Source organism: Hoplias malabaricus, chromosome X1 (genome assembly GCF_029633855.1).
Source record: "Hoplias malabaricus isolate fHopMal1 chromosome X1, fHopMal1.hap1, whole genome shotgun sequence".
NCBI lineage: Eukaryota > Metazoa > Chordata > Actinopteri > Characiformes > Erythrinidae > Hoplias > Hoplias malabaricus.
In genome coordinates, this window is record NC_089818.1 from 9,071,289 (window position 1) to 9,089,630 (window position 18,342).

The following is an 18,342-nucleotide window of genomic DNA, read 5'->3' on the forward strand; positions in this document are numbered from 1 at the left end:
GTAATAAGTGCATATTGGTTTTCCATCTGTAACATTACCTGTTAAAGGAGGAATAATATGGGGTGGAAAAGAAAAATGTTCAGTGCATGGGGGTCTGGAGCCCACCAACCCACACACTGTGAAACAAGACCACCTAGCCCAGTCAAAAAACATGGGCTAACCCTAGCGAAGAGACTTTAGAATTGCCCCGCCCCCTTATCCGAGTCTCTCCAATCACAGGGCTGGACCTGCATTTATGTGAGAGCACCAAGACAGATCTCTAATAGCCCAAAACTACAAATACGAGAGCAGAGAAGGAAGCAAACCAAGCAGACACAGCTCAAACAAGAGCTTGCTTGTGCCTCACTTGGCTCTGCTGCTTGCTCCGGGGTGAAATGTGTGCGGCTTATCATAGACCTCGCTGTGGTGTTTGATCCTTGTGATATTTTGACCCCCAGACTGTGTTCCCTTTAAGAAAGAGCAGTAAACGTCTTTTTGATTCATCCTTTAATAAGACAAAATACAAAAATACAAGGCTGCACTTGTGCTATGCGTCAGACAGAGAAACAGCCTCACATTTTAGAAATTACTAATTCCAATCTTACAACAACTTGGTGTAACTCATTTTTGCAAATCTTTATTTGTATTTAGCTTTTACTGCCAAATAAACGTCCCCTAAATTATCAGTGTTATTGCAGACGTCGCAGAGTTCTTATAGTTTTGCTGTCACCATTTCTCGTTGAGAGGATCAGGATGTATAAGCCATAACCAAGGTTTACAATAACCGTGTGCTGTATTGCCAAGCCGGGATTCATTCAGCATTTGCAGTAACACAATTGTTCATACAGACTTGTTTGTTGTCCCAGACCAATGAGTGAAATGCCGATTCTGATTTGGAATGAAGAAAACGGGTATGGTGTTTTTTGTTGTTGTCGTTTTTATTGTTTTGTTTTTATGTGAGTAGTTGTGTGTGTGAATTCTGGTTCTGTTTTTGTCTACACTGGCTGGGATATACACATAAGACTGGGACATTCCCAATTTACCAGTGGCACTTTTGTGGTGGGGAGTAAGTGGGAATAGAGGGGCGGGTGGGTTCAGTTGTTTATGATCTGCCTGGGTCTACCATAGCCTGTCATTCCAGCTTGGGATGCCCCTTTGTTGGAGCCCATCTGCAGGCCGATAACATGCTTTCCTGACTTCATCTGGTCGTCGGAGAAATCCCGAGGGTTCTCTTGAGCTTTCCTGCAGTGGAAACAGAACAGCACAACCTGAATTGTATTCACCACTTGGGTACTTTAGACATGTCATTGGCAAAGTTGCACAGACTGACGGCATAGCCCTGATCCTGGAGATCTGCAGGATTTAGCTCCAAACTGAGAGAATAAGAGATCTCCAGGACTAGGTCTGGGGCGGCCATGACAGTTGTCTTGCAAATTCAGCCACCACTCACTTGAAGAACCAGTCGGGGTTTCCACGGAAAGTTCCGTCGTCCTTCGTGACAGCAATGCTTCCAAGGGCCATCAGTGTTCTCTGCACCGCAGCCAAGTCTTTTCCTTTAGACACAGAAAAGTTGGTTTGAGGTGAAAACTAGGCTGATCAAAGAGGCAAAAGGAATACTGACTTTCATAGTATCTCAGTTTTGATTGGAAACAAACAGGTTTATCTTGAAACGTCCAACAGAATATTATCCATTTAGCATGTTCCTCCATTGATATCTTGCTAGGGCTAACTTTCCCCTTCAGGGGCTAAACGGAAGGCCTTAAACATCAGCTTACCTCCCAACTCCGCTATGATCCAACAAGAGAATCAACCAGTTACACTGTTTGGAAATCTGGACATTATAGATCTGGGTTTTTTGAAGTTAAAGATTGAGCTATAGAAGATACATAAAACTGGCAAGTTTCTGGCTTATTTTTTTCCTTTTTCTTCAACCACATGTGAATTTTAAAACTTGATGGTCTCAATGCTGGTTTCCTCACCTTCCCAGAGATCGACGGTCTGAAAAATGTCAGTTTTGGTCACGCCGTATGTCTCTGCTGCTCTCAGGAACTGAGAAATCTGCTCCATCTGTTTAAAGGCCATAGTTGAGCTTTGGATCTTCTTTATTGGCTTTTCCCCATCATGGAGACTGTTGATGAGCTCGCTTAAGACCTGAGGGACATCAAGAGAAGGATTAATATCTAAATAACTAATGCTTTCCCAATAATATAAAAGGGCAGCTTTTAATAGGTCACAAAACCCTCAGTTATTAACCCTCATATTCCTCTTATGTTTGTGCTGCATTCATTTTACTAGAAGAAACATTAAATGTATTTTCTCACATATTTAATTTTTCAGATTTTCTTCATTGTTAGCAGCTGTTTTATCCTTTTTTGGTCACTTCACTTTTGACACTTGTTGGTTGGTATGTAAGGCCAGTATGTAGGTATAATGCAGCCTTACAAATGCTGTCAGTCAGTGTTACTCATCACTGTCATCAGTGACATGTTCAAATACAGGGGTTGGTCTAGGAGAGTTAGTGACAATGCTGCCCTCTACACGGAAGACTTGGGTTTTATTCTCAGCTCAGGTAAGCACACCGCACTATAGCAATAAGAGTCATTGAACATGATGCATTAACCTACCACTGTAACAGGATTCTGGGTAATGTTAATACAAGGTTAACAGCAGGTACACTCACACATCCATCTTTCAGCCAATCCTGGAAGCCCTGCTTGCCCTCTGCAGGTTTGCCCACTCCAGAACCTAACTGGGCCATGATCCACTCCACAAGACGCCCTTCCAAGTCAGGGTCGTACTTCTTATCAATCTTATCCTGGACCTGGCGACTCAGCCCATAGGATGGACCTTTGTTGGCCATGCCTGGAGTTCCCTGCGCCACACGGTGAGAAGCAAATGGAGATAAGATTTAAAAAAAGAAGGCCATAAACCATCCATTTTGGAATAGCTGGTCATGTAAGTGCAATAAAATCTTAACAGTGCTCATGTGTTTACACTGTAAAGTGTATTTTTTTTAACCTGACACCAGCTGCTTCCAACAGAGAAAGAGCCTTAGCAACAGTAGAGTAACTAATTCCATTCTATTGTTAAACTGACTGTTTGCAAAATTGTGACTGACACTCCTCAGACAGAATCAAAGAACTCTGAACTCCTCATAACACACCTGCAGTGAGAATGGCAGTGGCTGGAAATTTGTCAGAAGTATTAAAATAGGAAATGGTGGAAAGTAACATGCTAGCCTCAGCTAGAGGCTCAGCTGTTATTTTATTCCTGAAGCTCTGAAAGATTTTAGATTAAACTAGGCAGACTATGAAACTATGAAAAGGTAGAAGTTAACAGAATCATATTATGAATCATTTTATCATTAAGAATCCAAGTAGTTAACATACCATTCTTTGTTAACAAGGAGTCCTACTCGGTGTCTAAAATGGCTGACTGGCCTGAACTAGCTTTAGCAATAGCTAATCTGAAGGCAGCTTCCTACGTAGTTAGCAGGAACCTTTAAAGCGGAGACATTAATGACGCTGTATTGTGGAATAGTTATGTGATTTCTCTGCTGTTATTTAGTAAAAACAAAGACAACATTTAGCCTGTGAGCACAAGTGTACTAACTCCAGCTAGCCTAGCCATAGCAAAAATAACTTAGCGATGTATGATGCAAAATCTTGCAAACAGTCAATTAACAGTGCGAATAGAAGTTTATTACCCAGTGCTAATAAAAAAATGATGATAGGATATTTGCATCTTGGTTTGCTTAAATCAACAGCTGTGAAAGAAAGCGTTCAGTTAGCAGTGTTTGGAACTGTTGCGCCATGAGCGGCTCCTAATCCCTGTTTCTTCTGCTGAAACACAATAACCCTTAAGCCTCAAGCCAGTCTCAGTGGAAAACGGCCAAAAAGAGGACACAAAGCTTCTACATAATGATACAAAGCCATGGAATACATTCAGCACAAAAGCCATGTTTTTCCCCACATTTACAGCATTCGCACATCTATTTTTTGCAAAAAAAGCATGCATGAAACGTGTGATTTTGCCAAAACAAATATATACAATTAAATTGAAGAACTTTCATTTGCACAGAACCCATTTTGAAATGTGTTTTCAAATTAACGTGTTTCTGGATCCTTGAGTTTTTCAAGGGAATCAACTCTGAAGAGCTGTACAATGGAAAGTTCTTTTAAAGGCTGCACAAACACACTTTCCCACTTTCACTTCTCAGTATTCACCACAACCAGCCAAGCACACACTGTAGCAACTCTGTGGTGAGCAGCACTGTCACCTGTGCTGCCATCTCGATGTCGGGACACCACCACTCTCTGGGCCTGGAAGTTAGAGGTGTGCAAGAATATTGACAGTCAAGCCTTTGTTGTATTATGGTCACCCAACTTTATCAGAACTCTTGAGACCCACGTGGACGCTCGTGTTGGAAGATAAATTATTTTTAATTGTGATTAAGCATTACAAGTTCTCGTGGATACTTTCAAACTCATCTCCCAAGTCTATATTGGAGTGAGTGGAGTAAAATGTATGACGGTCACTAGGATAGAAGGCCCTCACTATACTTCCCAGTAGTTTTTAGTATATGCCCCAAATTTCTAACCCTAGTCGAGATCCTTTTTTCCCCTTAGATGTGATCATTTCTCCAGATGTGACTTCTCATGAGCTGTATAATTAACACCATTTTATGTTCCCATAGGCAAGCGCAGGTAGAAAAACATCTGTCATGTCCTGTTGGGTTTGGAAGCTATCGTGATGTGTGAGTGAAGTGGAAGCATGAATGTCCAAGCCCTTTTTCTGATTTTATTGCTTTGTATTTTTGCCTCCACTGTCATGGCAGCAGACTGGGCAGCTGCCAGCTATGCCAGAGGAGGGAGGAAAAATCTGAGAACCAGGACTGAAACTCTGATGTAATTGGAACTGCAGCCAACCCACAATGGCCTTATCTACCACCCCTACTTCAGAGGCATTCGATATTACTGTTCAGTGCTACTGTACTGCCACAACCCACAGCTCCTGGCCCGCTCCAGGTAAACCTCTTAGTCGTAGAGCCAAAACTACAGGGTTTCTGCTGATGCTGTGCTGCCAGCTTGCTTTAAAAAGCTTTCCTACATCCACTGCTGGCGTTTAAGCTAGTAATTTGAAGTCAGAGTAGATCCTCAGATGGACTTAAAGACTCCAGAGTAGCTCCGTTACTAGAGACACTCCCTTCTACTTGTTCTTGTCGTTTATAAATTTTAAAGGGCACATATCTTACAGAATCACACACTGGCTTTTTGGGTTCAATCCAATGTAGTTTTAGAAAATATTATTAATTCTTTAATAAAACAAATCTGAAAAAGCACATTTGTGATGTCACAAACATGAACATGTTCTATTCAACCACCCATTCCGCCCCACACATTTAATGCCGAGGGATAAAAGTCCGATTTTGGTAGGTTCTGGGCATTTATGACTTTTTAAATGAAGTAGGTACTAGTAAACCAATCAGAAAAGTGGTCATTTGCATATAGGTTTTAAAGGTACAGTACAGAAAATGTAATGTTTAGTACTTTAGGGATTATGGAAGGGTGGAAAACGAGAATTTAAAATGAATTGTAACCCTTTTGGGTGCATAAAAGACAACAGATACTGTAATTGGACATTGGGGAAGAAAAGATAATAAGAAAAATGGGAATATGGGCTTTTTAAATGGCTATAAATGGTTTTAAATGTCTTACTTTTGTTCTTCCAAATGGCTGCGGTTAAAGATATACAGGCGTAGACCCTTGGAGATCTGCTTTTCGAAGCTTGTAAAGTGTTGTAAGGTTTACTTTAGCCAGCCAGCTGTGTACACTGTGTGTCGACGGCTGATGATTGAGTGTGTGTGTGTGTGTGAAAGTCTCAGCATCAACACAATTCCTCACTAAAGTGGAACAGTCTTCAGTGGCAAATTAATTCCTGGCTGAGGTCCTTTTATGGCAGTCATTTGCATCCGTGCCACAAGGCATGTTTATCCCAGTAGCTGCCAGAGTGTATTTAACATTGCAGAGCTGACAGGGTTCCAACTATTGTAGCCTGTGTAGTGTTAGTTCCATTAAATACATTCAAAAAGTAGGAAAAAGTCATGGGGTCACATTTCTAGAGGCTGTTATTGAGTAGATTAACAAGTTTATCTACAGTTCTACTGCTTAAAGAATATATCCCTTTGCTAATTTAAATCTTATATAACATTTCCATTGAACGAATGATATTAAAGAGTATAAATATAGACACTTCCCCCGATAAATATTACAAGTTGGTGCTGATGGTACACTGTTTCGGGTTCTTTTCCACAGTGGTTCTCCAACTGCTCCTCGGGGAACCCCTAGAGGAGCTTGAATAGGGATAGAACAAAAACATGGACCATCCCGGTTCCCTTAGGACCTTTCTGAGAACCACTGTTTTAAAAGGAACCCACTACATGGGAAGTTGGGTCATTTTCCAGGGACAACTACATGGCCAAAGGTTTGTAGACACTGGAGGTCGGGTTGATGTTAAACGATGACTTCTGGATCACGTACGTCACTCCAGCTCAACCCAGAATTATCGGATGGAGCTCCATCACTCTGGGAAAAAGAAACCCTCCATCCAACGGTTGCCTCGTGCGCAGAAGTACACTGTACAAAGTGTCCAAATTGTCTACAAATACTTGGACATGTAGTGAAAGACTCACAAAAAACCCTCGTCTTTCTGGACACACTGTAAACCCATAGGTCCTTGATCCACAAATTTGGAAAAGCATATCTGTCAGGCTTTTATAAGATAAGAAAGCCATACTCACTGTGGAGACGTATACGGATGAAGGCTCTGTCCTCCGCTCAGGAAGGCGTGTGTGTGCGCGTGTGGGTATATGTGCGTGCGACTCTGGGCGGGAGTGTTTTATGCGGCCGCGGAGTCCTCCCTCCGAGAAGTACGAGCTCAAAAGTAGGAGAGCCGCAATGACTTCACCATTCGAGAACTAGCGACAAGAGCAGAGCTGTGGATGGACAGAGAGAGGGAGAGGAAACTCTAGCCTTAAAAGGACATGGCCTTTTTCCTCTAACCCTTCCTCTTCTGCACGCTCTCCCTCCCTCTGTCTGCCTGCCTCTGTGTGTTTTTTCCTCCTCCTCTGTTGAAGAAAGGGAAGCCTTATTTGGGAAGGGCTTTGGGAAGTACACGGGAGCTTTGGCCAAGGAACTTTTGCTTTGGTCAGAGAGAGGAATTCTCCAAATACCTCGCTACAGCACTTCATCAGCTCAGGCGAGAGGAGAGCCGAGGCATGGATGGGAGAGGGTAAAAAGGAGAGATAGAAGGGCAACTGATTAAAAAAGAGAGATAAAGACAACAACTCATAAGTGGTGGAGGAGGTTAAAGGAATGAAACTGGCAAAAAGTATGCAACAAAAAACACTTCAGAGGCTTGGAAACACTGTTGGAGAAGGGTCTTCTGGTGAAGGTTCATTAGAAGGACGGTGACATGGTTGGAAAGGGTAGATCCATACTGGACAATGGTTATAAACATCAGGAACAAAAGGTATCAGGGAGAAAGAAAGAATTGCCAATGGTTTGATCATATTTTAGAAGGTGGTAAAGTTCACACTCACTGAAGTCTTCCTGAAGGAAGTGTCTAGGAAGGATTTGGCTCAGAGAGCGAGAAACAAGGATGGAATGAAGGTATGGGAAGGAGAACACGAAGAACATGATCATGATGAATTACTAATGACTCCTCAACAACGCAGACGCTAACAAGGCCTTTTATGTACACACTCCCACCCGGTGTGAATATGTGAACGCTGAAGGCCGTGAAAGTGCATAGCTTTGTAGACACAGTGAGGTGGGTCTGAGGTCCTCAGGAACAAGCCAGATTCGTGGGAGTGAAGCTCATCAAAAGTGCATTGAATGTAGAAGCTGCAATAATTCTACAGTAATGACTCCCATCTGGGAAGAGTGTTTGAATACATGCAGTTTCCCAAGTTTCACAAGGCCACTGTTGAATGTGTGTGTCTGCGATTTAGAAAATAAGGGGTATGTCGCACTACTTTTATGCGACAAACTTGGTGAGGGACTTGTCAAATAGATGAAAACAAACATTTCTAAACACAAGATTGCTAAGAGGGCAGCACGGTGGCGCAGCAGGTCACACAGCTCCAGGGACCTGGAGGTTGTGGGTTCGATTCCCGCTCCGGGTGACTGTCTGTGAGGAGTTGGTGTGTTCTCTCTGTGTCTGCGTGGGTTTCCTCCGGGTGACTGTCTGTGAGGAGTTGGTGTGTTCTCTCTGTGTCTGCGTGGGTTTCCTCCGGGTGACTGTCTGTGAGGAGTTGGCGTGTTCTCTCTGTGTCTGCGTGGGTTTCCTCCGGGTGACTGTCTGTGAGGAGTGTGGCGTGTTCTCTCTGTGTCTGCGTGGGTTTCCTCCGGGTGACTGTCTGTGAGGAGTGTGGTGTGTTCTCTCTGTGTCTGCGTGGGTTTCCTCCGGGTGACTGTCTGTGAGGAGTGTGGTGTGTTCTCTCTGTGTCTGCGTGGGTTTCCTCCGGGTGACTGTGAGGAGTTGGTGTGTTCTCTCTGTGTCTGCGTGGGTTTCCTCCGGGTGACTGTCTGTGAGGAGTGTGGTGTGTTCTCCCTGTGTCTGCGTGGGTTTCCTCCGGGTGACTGTCTGTGAGGAGTGTGGTGTGTTCTCTCTGTGTCTGCGTGGGTTTCCTCCGGGTGACTGTCTGTGAGGAGTGTGGTGTGTTTTCTCTGTGTCTGTGTAGGTTTCCTCCGGGTGACTGTCTGTGAGGAGTGTGGTGTGTTCTCCCTGTGTCTGCGTGGGTTTCCTCCGGGTGCTCCGGTTTCCTCCCACAGTCCAAAAACATACGTTGGTAGGTGGATTGGCGACTCCAGTCTACCATCCATAAAACTGGGAAAGATTCAGGAAATCTTGTGACCTTCTAGCCCTCAGACAACACTGCATGAGATACAGCCACACGACTGTGATAAATATAGCCACGAGGGCTGGGGAGTATGTTGGAAAACCTTTGAAAGTACATTCATTCACTGTCTTTAAACACATGACTAGTTCAGGGTCGCTGTGGCTCAGCCGTGAGAACATTAGTGGGGTCAGGTGCTGATGTTGGAGGATTAGTTCTGGATCAAACACAACACTCCAACTCATCCCAAAGGCAGGGCTTAATACCACTTAATACCACAGTCAATTTAATTGGAAGTATTAACTATGGGTGTATAGTTCACTAATTATAAAAGTGGTTTATAAACATGTCATCACGGCATCTGCTGGAGGACATGGACTGGTAGGAGATTGCTATGGCAACCTCTCCAGATGAAAAGGCTAATGAAGAATCGATTGCCAGATTGCCTGCATAATCAAAGTGTATATATTACAATATCCTTCATCTTTTCCAAGTCTTTTAAAAACAGTGCAAATACTATGTTTATTAAAAATGGACTGTTGTATAATTATTAAAGAACATTTTATAGTTTTGTGAAAGAAGGAGCATCCATTGAAGCCACTAAACTGGACATTTTGAGACAGGAGCTATTCCCAAGTTCAGTATGTTGTCTCTCAGAGTACAGTCTGTAGATTCTCAGTGGACAAATATGAGACCCTAGGACAAAAAAGTAGGAAAAAGAGTGATTATTATTGTGGAGGTTCCTTCAGAAGCTCAGACAGAGATCCACACACCCCAGCTTCTGTAGGAGGCTTCGAAACACAGTCATGGGTTTCTGGAGAGATTAGTTGTGGCAGGTTTGACCTACGAGAGGAAAAAAATGTTTTCATTCTTTTTCTTGTGTCTCTCTCTCACACGCTCTCTTTCTCTCTCTCTCTCACACTCTCTCTCTCTGTGTCTCTCTCTTTTTCTCTCTCCCGCATTCTCTGTCTCTCTCGCACTCTCTCTGTCTCTCTCACTCTTTCTCTCTCTTGCTTTCTCTCTCTCTTACTCTCTTGCTTTCTCTCTCTCTTTCTGTGTGTGTATGTCTCGCACTCTCTGTCTCTCTCACGCTTTCTCTCTCTCTCTTGCTTTCTCTCTCTCTGTGTGTGTGTATATGTCTCTCTCGCTCTCTCTTTCTCTCTCTCTCTCTCTCTCTCTCTCTCTCTCTCTCATCCTTTAATCCAAAAGCAAATTTTGCAGAGGCCCAAGCTAAATATCACATAATGAACTTGCTCATTACCATAATGGCCCCGAACAGTGAACCTGTGCTAAAACATGTACCAGGACAAAATAGTTACTCATTGTGAACCTCTTCCTCATCCTCTGATCCTACACCACACCATCTGGTTCATGTTTCAGTACTGGGGCACCGTCAATGGCCTTCACTATTATGGTGTTTCTGATTTTATCTATCACTTGGCTTATGGACTCTCATTAAAAATAATTCATAATTACAGAATTATAATAGTAAAATAATATAATAGAAAAAATTCCACATTGGCGTCCTCTGAAAATGATAAAAACAGACCATATATGTTTTCCAATGTTTTGGTCGTTGTGGTCCACCAGTTACCGAAGCCGTTTTCTTCTTCATTAAAAGCCTCTATCGCCACCTGTTGGTAGATACAATAAATTGTATTTTAGGAAGGCATCATGGTTTGAGTCTCAAAACTACAAGCCATTTTTCTGTATTATCTGAGATTTGTTCATTCACTTGAACCTGTAAGTGACAAAATTCATAGAAATAATGTCCAATGTTGTCACATCCCCACTTGACTGTGTTTGTAAAAATGCTGAGGCTAAATATGGGTGACTCTATGCAAATCTGTTTGTTTTTGTTACATCACAAACAGTAAATTCATAACAAGCTATTGGCTAGGTCTGTGATCTGTACATTTTAAGGTTTTTGAAATAATTTTACTTATCCAGTTCAGGGTCGTGGTGGGTACAGAGCCTATCTGGAATCATTGGGTGCAAGGCGGAAATACACCCTGGAGGGGGCGCCAGTCCTTCACAGGGCAACACACTTACACTCACACACTCACACCTACGGACACTTTTGAGTCGCCAATCCACCTACCAACGTGTGTTTTTGGACTGTGGGAGGAAACCGGAGCACCCGGAGGAAACCCACACAGACACAGAGAGAACACACCACACTCCTCACAGACAGTCACCCGGAGGAAACCCACGCAGACACAGGGAGAACACACCACACTCCTCACAGACAGTCACCCAGAGGAAACCCACGCAGACACAGAGAGAACACACCACACTCCTCACAGACAGTCACCCGGAGCGAGACTAGAACCCACAACCTCCTGGTCCCTGGAGCCGTGTGACTGCGACACTACCTGCTGCACCACCGTTCCGTGCATAAAAAGTAATGTCAAGTCAAGTTTACTTTTATAGTGCTTTTTACGACATGATGATGTCACAAAGCACCTTTACAGTAATTAAGAACTAAAACAAAATTATAATTAATAATCCCAAGTGAGCAGATAAATATGACAGTGGCAAGGAAAACTCCCTTGAAGCTGGAGGAAGAAACACTGGAAGGAACCAAGACTCACAACGTGGACCCACCCTTCTTTGGTCAAACAAGTTATGGAAGAAACAGCCTTGGAGTCTGTGTAGGGAACGGAGGTCTAGAGTAAAGTTCTGTCCTGAATCTGAAAAGTGAGGACATTCAGAGTTCTCCATGCTGTGGGCTCTTTAAACGCAGTGATTTGATGATTGTTGACTTCATCCCAGTCTGGTAATCCATAGCCACACAAACAAACACCGGTGAAATTAGATTTGTTTGTTTACTTGCTGTCTAAAATTCATGAAGATGCAGGAGCTCAGGGTTTGCTCCTAAATCGTTTTCTCATTGCTCTCTTGTTTCTCTGATGACCTTCATATGTTCTTCATGTTCTGATTACATTTGTATCTACTTTTGACCCTCTCGCTTCTAGAGGACGTGTTGGACCAACATCTACATCAAGCAGAGCAGCATTAGACTGCACTATAGATGTCACAGGCTAAACATGGGTGGACAAAGTAATAGTGAATTCAGGCACCACCATTTTTAACTATTCCAATGTAATCAGTTGAGTATAAAATACCACCATTGTGTGGGACCATCTAGTCCTCAGATGACACTGCAGCGGGAGTACTTTGGAAAGCCTTTGTCACTTATTTGACCTTGAATCTTTATTACACAAGGAGAAAGCCATTCATCAACTCTTTACAGAAATGCTGCTGAGTTCTTTAACAAGGCTGTGCAGGTTTTTGCAGCTGGGATGAAGAAGACCACTCATCACTAGATGGCAGCATTCAGCTTTTATACTTTGCTCTTCAGACAAACCCACAGTTCCTCAAGTGGAGCTCCTCAGAGAGATTCACACCACGATCACGAATGTGTTGCAGCCCTCTTTGCACCCTTTGCCGACCCTTGTGAATTCCCCAGACGTGTGACTCTAGATTGCATCATTTCTGGTAGATGAGGACTGTGTTCACACTCTCCCCCACAACACAGGAGACAGCCATAGCCTAAAGGATAGAGAAGCACCCTTGGGACCGAACGGTTGCTAGTTCCTAGGGCTCCTTTTGTGGATACTGCATTCACAGCTTGTATAACCTCCATAGACAAGGACTGCTTACAAAATGGGATGCTTAAAGGAACAATACGTCGTACTTACACGTTTAAAATTACAGCTTAAAAAAATATTTGTGATGCTGTAATAGGGAGAACGGCATCTCTGTTATTGCTACTCTGAGCACCACAGAAACTACACTGTGTATCTTTTGGAGGAGGTGTGGAAACCAAAACACACAAATGTTACCTAGTGTTCCTTTAAGGGCATCATCCACAACACCAGACCAGATTCCCCCAAAACTGGTTTGAAAGTCCAGATGTGGCTTTGTGAAAAAACAACAGCAGAGATAACTAATGTGTTTATGCTCCAACATATGGAGGAACTGGAGTAGAATATGTTCAGCGCTGTTGCCCAGGAAACACAGCAGTGAGGGTCCGGCTCCAGAGGCTGTATTCACGTTATTTCCAACAATGAATTCTTTGTGTTTGATTAGTGTGCGAGAAAATGACATGGAGATAAATGGCCACATGTAGGTCATCGGGGAATAGAAGTGGCTCACTTCAGATGAGCTGAATGTCCAAAAGTTTGGGGACACTTGCTTGTTCAATTTCTATTTCTGAGATAAATAGGGTGCTCTTTCTCGGAAGGCTTTGGACTGGATGATGAAACATTGCAGTGAGGATTCAGTGGTATTCAGCCAACTTATTGTAAATGTGAATGGATGGTGCTCCATCTCTGTAGAATGCTTCAGGTGCTAGAGCATTATAGTATTCTGTATTTATATCTGTCATGATGAGTTTAGACTGACCGCCCCATTGTACTGACAACAGAATAGAATGAGTGAGGTCAGATATGATGCTGGATGATTAGTTCTGCCTCCTTAGTCCAGGTTTACTTTTGTTAATGGTCATTCGTTTCATTCTTTTCTTTCTTGTGTCACAAGAAATGGTACAAGACTCAGATTAGTGCAAAAAGGAAATGTATGAGAAGGAAAGGCAGTGAAGTCACTTCCTCACATGTTGCAAGACGCAGTGACACACGGCAAGAGACAACTGCAGATAATAAAGCTTTGGAAGAGTCCTCTAAACCACGGCCGTAATGTTTGGTTGCGCTTGACTTCAGGAGGAGATTCAGGCCAGTGATTCGTGCGTTAGTCATTTGCATGAAGTCTGATGTCAAACAATGCCATTCACGTCAATATCAGTCAGATGTTGTTGCGTATTTAAAGGAGCATACCACCTTAAAACTGGACATTTTCGGAATGCTTTCACACCCTCTATTCTGATTTCATTTTTTTCCCCCGAAACATTGTAAAGTGACCTTGGGTTTGTGAAAAGCACTATATAAATGTAATGTAATGTAAGAACAAGGGCAACAACAGCAGCAACAACAACAAGACACAGAAAAAGAAGAAGTGATCTTTTATACAACCACTTGGGGAAATCAAGACTGCGGCACGGTGGCGCAGCAGGTAGTGTCACAGTCACACGGCTCCAGGGACCTGGAGGTTGTGGGTTCGATTCCCGCTCCGGGTGACTGTCTGTGAGGAGTGTGGTGTGTTCTCTCTGTGTCTGCGTGGGTTTCCTCCGGGTGACTGTCTGTGAGGAGTGTGGTGTTTTCTCTCTGTGTCTGCGTGGGTTTCCTCCGGGTGACTGCCTGTGAGGAGTGTGGTGTGTTCTCTCTGTGTCTGCGTGGGTTTCCTCTGGGTGACTGTCTGTGAGGAGTGTGGTGTGTTCTCTCTGTGTCTGCGTGGGTTTCCTCCGAGTGACTATCTGTGAGGAGTGTGGTGTGTTCTCCCTGTGTCTGCGTGGGTTTCCTCCGGGTGACTATCTGTGAGGAGTGTGGTGTGTTCTCTCTGTTACGGCGTGGGTTTCCTCCGGGTGACTGCCTGTGAGGAGTGTGGTGTGTTCTCTCTGTGTCTGCGTGGGTTTCCTCTGGGTGACTGTCTGTGAGGAGTGTGGTGTGTTCTCTCTGTGTCTGCGTGGGTTTCCTCTGGGTGACTGTCTGTGAGGAGTGTGGTGTGTTGTGTTCTCTCTGTGTCTGCGTGGGTTTCCTCCGGGTGACTATCTGTGAGGAGTGTGGTGTGTTCTCCCTGTGTCTGCGTGGGTTTCCTCCGGGTGACTCTCTGTGAGGAGTGTGGTGTGTTCTCCCTGTGTCTGCATGGGTTTTCTCCTGGTGCTCCGGCTCCCTCCCACAGTCCAAAAACACACGTTGGTAGGTGGATTGGCGACCAACGTGTGAGTGAATGTGTGAGTGTATGTTGCCCTGTGAAGGACTGGTGCCCCCTCAAGGGTGTATTTCCGCCTTGCGCCCAATGATTCCAGGCAGGCTCTGGACCCACCGCGACCCTGAATTGGATAAGTGGTTACAGATAATGAATGAATGAATGAATGAAACCAAGACTCCTTTTAACCCATCTATACTACAAAACGCACACACACAACCACAACCACAAACGCACACCTGGAGTGGAAGGCACAGTGCCTGATGAGCAATTGAGGATTCAGAGATGGATGTTGAAGGAGCAGAAAGTGCTGTTTTTTTTTGTTTTGTTTTTTTTAACTGGAGTGATTGAACTGAGAGCCTTCCAAAGCCAAGCCTTCTTCTTTAACCTTTAGGCCATGGCTGCCCTTACCTTGCCATTGTGCAAATACAAACAGAGCAGCTGCACATGAGCTTAAGCTCACAATGCCCAACACCAAGCACAGGCTAAACGTGTATTAAACGCCCCAGCGCTGGGATGTGTCCTTATGCCAATCCCTTGAAGCAGATTCGTGACCCAGTACTTATCAAACAAAACCAGTACACGGTTTCTGTAACTCTCTCAAGACAGAATGCCATCAAATCCTCATCTCTATGTCTCTATAACTTTTTATTTTAATAAATGATGTCCTATACAAAGGATTTAATTCAGTTACATGTATAAATAAATAACATAGTTTATATTTCTTTCTAAAACACTGAAAGCACAACATGAACCCATATGTCTGCACATCTGTAAACTATGCAGACAGCTGCATTCTTCAGAAGACTTGCCTAAAGCTTTTAAAGCACTGCTCCTTGGAGTAGCAAGATCGGACAGCTCCTGGATCCCTGCCCTTGCGTTTTCAAGCCCAGAAATATAAGCCAGGCCCAACGTACTCCATTTTTTCAGAGCCTTCTGAAAGCCAGAGACACCCCTCAGCTCTACACATTCTCTGACATATGGCCAAAATCTTTGGATACAACTTTAACGTGCACCCGGAATATGCTCAAAGAAAAACATTGGCATAGACAGCCACACCTGAGCCTAAGGTCACGATGGGCTAGGGCGGTGTGAAGAGCCCAGCGGGTTGTAAAGTGGAGGAGCTGTGTTCTCTGGAGCGATGAAGCGCCATGTTTTACCTTTGGGATGAGTTTTGATCCAGGACTTGTCATCCAACATCAGTCATTTGATCCCCTTCCATCCTCTAGTGTGAAGCAGGCCCCGAAGCATAGAAGCTGTTTCTGCTGCAAAGGAAGACAACCTCCCTAACAGTGTTCTACACAGCGGAAGACACATCTGATGCTCTGAATATGATGATGGATAAATGTTCAAAAATTGCTGTAGTTTCCCTTTCCTCTTCCTGATTGGCTGTTAAATGACAAATCGGTTGTCAGTGCGTTCTTGGCCACATGTTCCCTTTTTTGGTTCCCTTTAAACTACTGAGGTCCCAGGGGGTCCCTGATTAGAGTAAAGGCCACACTTAATGTGGAATGTCTTAGACTGTGATCTAGGAAAGGTCTGGCAGTGATTTACCGCATGCATAACAAACAGTGTAGTGGCATCCTTCAAAAACAGATGTTGATAAACTGACAGAACAGGCCTGGATTGCTTTGTTTGTATACAGCGGAATCAGAACTATGCGGGGGTCACCATGAGCTAAGAACATTGCAACGAACTCCCGATGCATCACAGAGCTCATAAAACCAGAATGACCATAAAAGTCACAAGCAGTGAATAGTGATGGGGTTGGTTTGCTTTGGGCTCAATTTAATCCATTGCCTCTGTTGTCAGTTTCTAACCCCACCCATACACATATTTGCACTGGGAATGGACGTCATTGAGAAATTAGATACGAGCTCATTAAACAACCAGGAATCCAGGATTTCATTCATTCATCTTGCCTACCCAGAATTCACTGGGCACAATGCAGGAACACACCCTGGACAGAGCACCAGACACACGGCTGCAGGGTTCTGTGGTTGTGGGTTCAATTCCCGCTCCGGGTGAATATCTGTAAGGAGTGTAGTGTGTTCTGCCTGTGTCTGCGTGGGTTTCCTCCGGGTGACTGTCTGTGAGGGGTGTAGTGTGTTCTCCCTGTGTCTGCGTGGGTTTCCTCCAGGTGACTGTCTGTTAGGGGTGTGGTGTGTTCTCCCTGTGTCTGCGTGGGTTTCCTCTGGGTGACTGTCTGTGAGGGGTGTGGTGTGTTCTCCCTGTGTCTGCGTGGGTTTCCTCCGGGTGACTGTCTGTGAGCGGTGTGGTGTGTTCTCCCTGTGTCTGCGTGGGTTTCCTCCGGGTGACTGTCTGTGAGGGGTGTGGTGTGTTCTCCCTGTGTCTGCGTGGGTTTCCTCCGGGTGACTGTCTGTGAGGAGTGTAGTGTGTTCTCCCTGTGTCTGTGTAGGGTTCCTCCGGGTGACTGTCTGTGAGGAGTGTGGTGTGTTCTCCCTGTGTCTGCGTGGGTTTCCTCCGGGTGACTGTCTGTGAGCGGTGTGGTGTGTTCTCCCTGTGTCTGCGTGGGTTTCCTCCGGGTGACTGTCTGTGAGGGGTGTGGTGTGTTCTCCCTGTGTCTGCATGGGTTTCCTCCGGGTGACTGTCTGTGAGGAGTGTGGTGTGTTCTCCCTGTGTCTGTGTGGGTTTCCTCCGGGTGACTGTCTGTGAGGAGTGTGGTGTGTTCTCCCTGTGTCTGTGTAGGGTTCCTCCGGGTGACTGTCTGTGAGGAGTGTGGTGTGTTCTCTCTGTGTCTGCGTGGGTTTCCTCCGGGTGACTGTCTGTGAGCGGTGTGGTGTGTTCTCCCTGTGTCTGCGTGGGTTTCCTCCGGGTGACTGTCTGTGAGGAGTGTGGTGTGTTCTCCCTGTGTCTGCGTGGGTTTCCTCCGGGTGACTGTCTGTGAGCGGTGTGGTGTGTTCTCCCTGTGTCTGCGTGGGTTTCCTCCGGGTGACTGTCTGTGAGGGGTGTGGTGTGTTCTCCCTGTGTCTGCATGGGTTTCCTCCGGGTGACTGTCTGTGAGGAGTGTGGTGTGTTCTCCCTGTGTCTGTGTGGGTTTCCTCCGGGTGACTGTCTGTGAGGAGTGTGGTGTGTTCTCCCTGTGTCTGTGTAGGGTTCCTCCGGGTGACTGTCTGTGAGGAGTGTGGTGTGTTCTCTCTGTGTCTGCGTGGGTTTCCTCCGGGTGACTGTCTGTGAGCGGTGTGGTGTGTTCTCCCTGTGTCTGCGTGGGTTTCCTCCGGGTGACTGTCTGTGAGGAGTGTGGTGTGTTCTCCCTGTGTCTGTGTAGGGTTCCTCCGGGTGACTGTCTGTGAGGGGTGTGGTGTGTTCTCCCTGTGTCTGCATGGGTTTCCTCCGGGTGACTGTCTGTGAGCGGTGTGGTGTGTTCTCCCTGTGTCTGCGTGGGTTTCCTCCGGGTGACTGTCTGTGAGGGGTGTGGTGTGTTCTCCCTGTGTCTGCGTGGGTTTCCTCCGGGTGACTGTCTGTGAGGAGTGTGGTGTGTTCTCCCTGTGTCTGTGTGGGTTTCCTCTGGGTGACTGTCGGTGAGGAGTGTGGTGTGTTCTCCCTGTGTCTGCGTGGGTTTCCTCCGGGTGACTGTCTGTAAGGAGTGTGGTGTGTTCTCCCTGTGTCTGTGTGGG

General features: G+C 45.1%; 1 protein-coding gene across 2 annotated transcripts; it reads right to left on the reverse strand.

The window, feature by feature from the left end:
• Positions 1-477: 477 nt before the first annotated feature.
• Positions 478-6,954, reverse strand: LOC136675862 (transgelin-like). Of its 2 annotated transcripts, XM_066652645.1 has the most exons (6): positions 6,779-6,954; positions 4,259-4,301; positions 2,660-2,851; positions 1,959-2,130; positions 1,430-1,532; positions 478-1,221 (listed from the first exon to the last, which is right to left on the reverse strand). In XM_066652645.1, the coding sequence occupies exons 2-6, from the start codon at positions 4,268-4,270 to the stop codon at positions 1,074-1,076; spliced, it is 627 nt and encodes a 208-aa protein (XP_066508742.1). In that variant the 5' UTR covers positions 4,271-4,301; positions 6,779-6,954; the 3' UTR covers positions 478-1,073. The 2 variants fall into 2 exon arrangements, with proteins under 2 accessions (XP_066508742.1, XP_066508743.1); XM_066652646.1 differs by lacking the exon at positions 4,259-4,301 and having other exon boundaries at positions 480-1,221; positions 6,779-6,942.
• Between the last annotated feature and the right edge of the window lie 11,388 nt (positions 6,955-18,342).

Coding starts and splice junctions, on each gene's coding strand:
- LOC136675862 (XM_066652645.1), bottom strand. Junction 1,533..1,958: donor GACCGTCGATCTCTGGGAAG/GTGAGGAAACCA, acceptor CTGTGTCTAAAG/GAAAAGACTTGGCTGCGGTG. Junction 1,222..1,429: donor AACCCCGACTGGTTCTTCAA/GTGAGTGGTGGC, acceptor TTTCCACTGCAG/GAAAGCTCAAGAGAACCCTC.